This window comes from Cydia pomonella, chromosome 12 (genome assembly GCF_033807575.1).
Source record: "Cydia pomonella isolate Wapato2018A chromosome 12, ilCydPomo1, whole genome shotgun sequence".
NCBI lineage: Eukaryota > Metazoa > Arthropoda > Insecta > Lepidoptera > Tortricidae > Cydia > Cydia pomonella.
In genome coordinates, this window is record NC_084714.1 from 12,046,607 (window position 1) to 12,053,812 (window position 7,206).

A 7,206-nucleotide genomic window follows, 5' to 3' on the forward strand; every position below is an offset into this window, starting at 1 on the left:
TCAATGTCGACTATTGCCCATCACTTTTCTGTTGTGTACGTATTTAGAAACTTTACCCTGCCCCTAAAATTAGTGCGATAAGTACAACTGCAGCTTAGGCGAAAAATTTAAGACAGAAACAGTAGAGTACGTTTTGTATGGAGAAATGACCACTCCTGTTGCCTCTTAATACACATCAAATTATCTAAAAATATTTTACAAAATTTCAATATCCAGAGAGGAAAATGGGGACTATGTTAAATTCAAAATTCAAAAATGTATTCTGCAAGTAGGACTCAAGGGCTCTTTTACAAGTCAATACAACATCATATATTTAGTGACATATACCTGGGTATACATTACATTATAATAATCTTAAAATAAATATTTACTACATAATTATATACAATATAATACATGTTTCACGTCCAAAGACTGTTAAGCTAACAATCTTAAAACTAGTTCTACAGAATACATAACTACTAGGTATCTAATAAGTCAATGTCATCATCAAAGTAACTATTAAACGTAACAAACATAAATACATAAGGTTGGACAGTTAGTTAGGAGAATCAGCCGTCCTCTTTTCTCTTAATTATTCTTTTATATTTGAGTACAAAACAGTTTCTCAAGGAGTCATAAACTTAATGAGTACCTACGCACGTTGAATGCTTACACTGATCGCAAACCTCTCCTTGTTTAGGAATGTTACTCGAGACTGTAGTGAAAAAAAGTAAGATCAGAATTTCGTTTATGGTAAACATTTAAAATGATAGCATAGCTATTTCTATACATAGTTAAGTCGTTTGTCAGTGCAGTGTAGGCAGTGAATCATACTTTCTTTTTCTTATTCTAGGATTATAAGCCCATAAGGAAGGGTTTGTACAGTATGTTGCTGACGAAACGTATTTGCCAGACTATACGTCATATAAAACCATCAACCAACCATATTAAACCATCGATGTAAATAAATAAAAATAAATTAAAATAATATTGTGGTCTCTAAAAAGTTACGTTGGTTAATTGCAATTAAGGCATTAGATTGGAAAAGTGACAAGTAGACCATCCAGTGCCATTAGTGTCAATGACTTCGTATACCCGAGACCGCAGCTTTACCTTCGTCATCTGTTCAATTCCCATCACAGAGGATCTACCCCTACCAAACCTAACTAGTTGGGTGCGTCGAACTCTTTGAATACACATGTTTTACGGCGAAATAAGCCCTTTCAGGGTATTATATGCTATGGTAGATTAAGCTCGCTTTACAAACTGCGAGGTCCGTATTAAGACCGAGCTTGTACCGACCGTTAAATATACCTAATGCCGTGTTTTTGACTTTCGGTTTCATATTTGATAAATGCATTCCGAACAATCCGAACGTTATGTTTATGACTATTAGCTATGTTTTCGTAGTATTATCTTTTCTACTACGAGTATAATCTGTTTTTTTAACTATAAAGTATACGCCATACATTTTCTTTACAAGAAACAAATGAGCGGCAATAGAAAAAAATACCCGTCCGTGCGCAATTTAACTAGGCAACCTATTGGCAATGTTTCAATATTATCCATCATTCATTTATTTCATATCACAAATAAATAACAGATGAGATAGATATTTTTTATAACGTATCTTAGACCATAGGGTTAATATAGTCCCACCATGAAGGAATGATATACGGAGGTTTTTAAAAAAAACGGGAATTTAGACGCCTTTTTCCCAGTTGGGATCGACGGTCAATTACGATGTAGCATTCAAAAATTAATAAGACATGTTTTCAATACAGTATTCTAGAAGATATAGCCAATACCCCTTGTTTTTTTATGATAGAGGAGGCAAACGAGCAGACGGATCACCTGATGGTAAGCAATTACCGCAGCCCATGGATACCTGTGTGGGCGCACCTGCGCCTTATAAAGCTGTAGACTGTGGGCCGGTGTAAAATACTGTTTCGATCTGTTGAGCACATCGAGCTTTTTTGAGGCTAATTTGGCCTTACTCTCTAAATTTTTAGACTTCACTCGAGATGTCGACGCCAAGGATTCCGATACCGGCTGTGGCAGTCAGGGTTGACATGCTGCAAATCAGCGGCATTCATTGTTATGCTGATGATAGTGCAGGTGATGCCTCTTACACCGGCCGCTCCAATATCTGTGGCTACAACACTCAGTTGCAATAGACCACATCATTTTTATTATGCCCGTTGAGAGTACTTTTGCAATAAGCAACATCTATAGTCTATACAGACAGTCTTTGTTTTATTTCATACTGGAATAATAAATAATATTAAATGCAACCTTTGGTAAGTGGTATATTGCAACTCCATTTTATTTATATTTTAAGAACCAATGAAGCTAGATCCGTGGCTAAACGCCATGATCATGATGATGACGGGATTAAAACTGGAAATCATAGACGAATTTTTGACTAGGTTCTTAAATATACACTAAAACTACATAAAATGCAGTCATTCTGAGAAAAAAAGGTCAACAATGTATATACTGTTAAAACTACGTATCAAGAAAAAGGTAGTCGACACCTGACATTGGGGCAAATGCGATACACAGGCGCAATTACCTCGAATAAGAATTGGACATCGATTTTCTCAAAAACAAAAGCTTTATTACCAAAAATAGTGGTTCGTACATATCATCTTACTAATATTAGTCACATTAATTACAAATTATTATCAAAGGTCTTAAGAGAAACAAGGATGTAAACAGATTTTGTTGACTTAACGCATGCAACGTGTAGGTCTAGCGTTACACTAAATTTCAAAATAGTCGACGACTTAAATACGATTCACAAAAACGCCCTCTATGTTACGTGTTGCCCTCCAAGTAGCTCAGACCTTTATCACTAGATAACGGGAACTGTAGTAACTAACGGTTTTTTAAGAATAACTTAAATTGACGCAATAATCCCATAGTGGTAATTAACCCGGTTGACCTTAACAAAAAACATTTTATAATTGGATTAGCAATTTAATCCCGTTTGCGGGTGTTTATTATACTAGAAATTCTTATAAGATTACACTAAATAAAACATTAATTACTGATCGGTTCAAATGATAGAAAATTATCCATAAAAATAAACATCCATACAGGTTGCGCAAATGAGTTAGCCAATTTGCCCATAGATGGCGCTGTACACAATTATTCTTAGTATACTTCTGGTCAAAAGTGTTTTGTGATTATAGTTGCATGAGAAAATTGAAAGTACGGAACCCTCGGTGCGCGAGGTAAACGAACTCGCACTTGACCGGTTTTTTTAGTAATAGGTATCCAATGTTTTTATTACATACCAAATCCGTTGACTGAACAAAAATGCCATTTATTTTACTACATGATTGAGTAACAAATTATCCAAATATGTAAATATCCAGGAATCGAGCCTCCGCGCTTGTAAGTATCGGGCACAAAAGGGTGTAGCAAGCATCCTCAATTCCTTATTTAAAAAAAGCAAAGCTCTACACCTGTCCGTCAAAGATTGATGGATGTTTTTGTTGACATCGACGGCGTGTTTTGTCGCGAGTAACAGGGTTATCTGTAGGACTGGCGACAATTTATCTCTGTCGCTAGAGATCCTGGCGGATACTACAAAGGACACTGACCAGATTCTTGGCGGAAACAACACAATTTAGGTGCAGATTTAGTATTCCATTTTGTTACGATCTACATACATATATAACTTTGACGTGTTTTCGTACAAATAATTCATTATATTTATTATATTCTACACGTTACGTTTTTTTTAACTCATTTAAGTGTAGGTTACTCAGTAAAATCTAACAAATATCGAACAAATCAATAAGACATGTATGAGTCATTAACATATAGCAATGTAGTGGAACGGATTTACGTATGCAATGTATGCATCTTCCGATCTTGGATGTGAATTCTGCTGGCTCAAACCAACTATAGTACTTCTCCTTACTTAAGGCCTAGTAGATTCGTATTCTTCTCTCACTCTTACTGATCATAAGCGTGAGTGAGATGGATGTGCATGATCGGGATCGCGGATATCATGTTTTTGAATTTTACTTTTGTGTGTTTTAATAGTAAAAAAAGTAGTCGCTAATATTGCTCATTTTTAGAAATAATTTTCGTATTATTAGTTTTGGTGCAAAATGTAGGTATTTAACTTTAAAGTAATTTTTAGACCTATCTATGTTCATGATTTTTGTCTATCCAGCGAAAGTCAAAAACTCAGGACTCTGTTATTCGAATCGCTCAGATCGGAAGTCCCATAGAAAAAGGCCTCAACATTGCTAAATTTTGACAACCGTATGGTAATCTAAAAAGCGCTATGACTTTTCAAAAACTCCGTTATCTGGGCCTGTTGCACCTTATAAGCCATCAGGCCATAACACATACGGACGAAGTTTAGCAAAAAGTACTTCAAAATTTTGTCATATACATTTTTTTTGACAGAATATTAAAATTTTATTGACAGGTTTTTATGGGTTGGATCCTCTTCCCTACCATGATTATGATTGTCATAATCATAATAGTACCCAAACGATATTCACGTTCTTTGTAAAAGAGGCAATAACTTCGTAAATTACATATTTCCTTGTTAAGTGACTTTCAAAACTGTCCCTTGCATAATAAGACTGGCTGCCCTTGGCTGTATCGGAAGTGCTCTAAGAGTCGCCAGGAACTGGTTTTAGAACGTTGTGTCAGACCTAAATAACCTAGGACCCAGGTAGATATTTATATATTTTGATAAACGTTAAAAAACTACTCAAGTACACATCTACTCTAAATTGAATATCGAGACGAAAGAGTTACTTATTCGAAAAACAAGAGAGCAAAGTTCGATACTTTTACGAATTTATTTTGAGTCCCGTGCAAGCGAAAGATGCCAATATAGAGTCACGAGCGTAGAGAGTTAGTCTAGTTTAAAATCTTGAGCGTAGCAAGGGAATCAAAAGTACGAGATGTGCTTTAATCACGTGTTGCACATACAAATTTATATCACAGTATTTTTTTTTTATTCCAACACTTAATATGTTGAGATCTTGTGTATCAATTAGGAAAAGTGAAGCTTTCGTCAATAAAAAAATCAAAACTATTAAAAAAATTTAAATTTATTATGTCTTTTCATTTCTTACATATTTAATATTATTTACATATGACATAGTAAGAAATGAAAACTACACAGTTGCTCGAAGTCGTTGTGATCGCTTTACCAGGAAGAATAGACGGCGGGGGCCCAAGCGGAGCGTGCCTCTACCACTGACGGATAGGCCACGCTTTGGACCACGGCGGGAGACGAGTGCACGTCGACACGGGACTGGCTGGACACCGCAGCCGGGGCGGCGTACACAGCCGGGGCAGCGTACACGGAGGGAGCAGCGTACACGGAGCGAGCTGCCACGACGGGCTCGGCGACAACCGTCTCGGCAACCACGGCGGGAGAGCTGTGTACGTCGACGCGGGATTGATGCGACACCGCTGAACCACCGGCGTAGACGGTAGCGGCCGGAGCGGCGTACGCCACGGCAGCGGGAGCCGCATACGCAGCCACCACCGGTTCCGCCACGACCGTCTCGACCACCGCAGGCGAGCTGCGCACGTCCACCCTGGACTGATGGGACACCGCCGCTGGGACCGAGTAAGCCACGGCGTGGCCCACCGACCGTTTCTCCAACCGCGGAGCAGCAAACGCCACCGCGACCACAGCGAACAACACCACCAGCGATCTCATAGCGAACGAGGTCTGTGTTGTGTTTGAGCGAAATAAGATCACTTCACACCTTGCGGGCGACTGATGCTCAGTTAGGACTCGTCTCACTATTTATACAAACGATAATAATCTATGCATGACTCTATTGAGATCGCCATTTGGGCGTAGAGGAGTACAAAAGTAACCGTCCTTGCGAGACGTCGCCGAAATCAGATCCGAAAAGGTCGCTCTAGTTGAGTTACAATTACAGGAGCTTGCAGTGGCTAATGGAGGCTTGGCATTTGTCGATGGTCTGCTGACGACATCGGGCAGGCCCACGCGTAACTAGTGCGCCTAAGCATTGTCAATTACATGTTTTATCTCGCCAAGGGCGTTCCTACGAACTCAATCCACATCCGCAATGGCACTGTACCTACATATTTACCTCACTACCTACCAAACAGGACATCGGCCATTAATAAAAATAAAAAACATAAATTTCATTAAATTTTATAATTTGCATATCGTGTTTGACTTTAATTGTGCCATTTAATGAAATAGTCAATAATATGGTAATACATCTAATAATTCGTTTCCTGCTATGGCGAATTTCGTACTAAGTACCTACGTTACAAAATCTAACAATTTAAAAACACTGAAAAGTAATGGAAAGGAGTCTCCTTATATGAAATCTCTATAAAAAGTGACCGGTTTTAATTGTTCTCGAGCGTATGACTTCAAATGACACTCGTCTAATTAGGCTAAGTACCTACATACCTACTACCTACCTATACTTAAACATGTTATTGTGTACCTACCACGTGACTACTTGCCTGCAACCACGATACAAGACTTCATTATTTACAAGTCCTTAGAATATTAAGATATTTTAAGAACAGATTCCAGTCATTAAATATTGAATTTGGTTGTATTGCACACGGTGCATTCAATCATACGAATTGTAAAATATACACTCCGAAGCACATGTCAAATGTATCGACTCTCAAGTCCGGAGAATTTATTTACTGAGGTGTGTAAAAAGGATAACGTTACAAAAAGTATAAGGCGACATAATCTGGCCGTAACGTGACGTTGTAACTCAAACCGCCGAGTACTGAGGTTACTTCCGCTTCGTTACAAATATGTAATACAAAGCGGGCTGTCATATCGGCATCGGCACTGCCCGCGTAGCCAACATGCCAATCGTTAACGATCCGTAGCTCGCCATATAAGTGCGACAGTGACAGTTGCATTTCGTTCGCTACGGAGCGTTAATGACTGGCATGTTGGCTACGCGAGCTATTGCTTTCCGGGCATTCGTTGTGTAAGGCGCTGGATTCTCTGACCCGCAGCACGCGACCGGCGGCGTGTGAACGCGCGTCGCACGCTGTGCCACACGCCGTCGGTCGCGGATGAGTGGGCTTTCTGACTCTTGGTAACCCGTCGCCGGCGACCGATGGTTTAGAAATCATATGCTATGTCGCGCAGTGTCTACTTTTTGAACTGTTGTGTCTTGTTTCGTTGAGCAAAATGGACAAAAACATACTTACATTTTT

At 38.9% G+C, this 7,206-nt stretch overlaps 1 protein-coding gene across 1 annotated transcript; it reads right to left on the reverse strand.

Moving 5' to 3' along the window:
- Window positions 1-5,054: 5,054 nt before the first annotated feature.
- Window positions 5,055-5,925, reverse strand: LOC133523621 (cuticle protein 38-like). The gene has a single exon (XM_061859304.1). The coding sequence runs from the start codon at window positions 5,690-5,692 to the stop codon at window positions 5,171-5,173; it is 522 nt and encodes a 173-aa protein (XP_061715288.1). The 5' UTR covers window positions 5,693-5,925; the 3' UTR covers window positions 5,055-5,170.
- Between the last annotated feature and the right edge of the window lie 1,281 nt (window positions 5,926-7,206).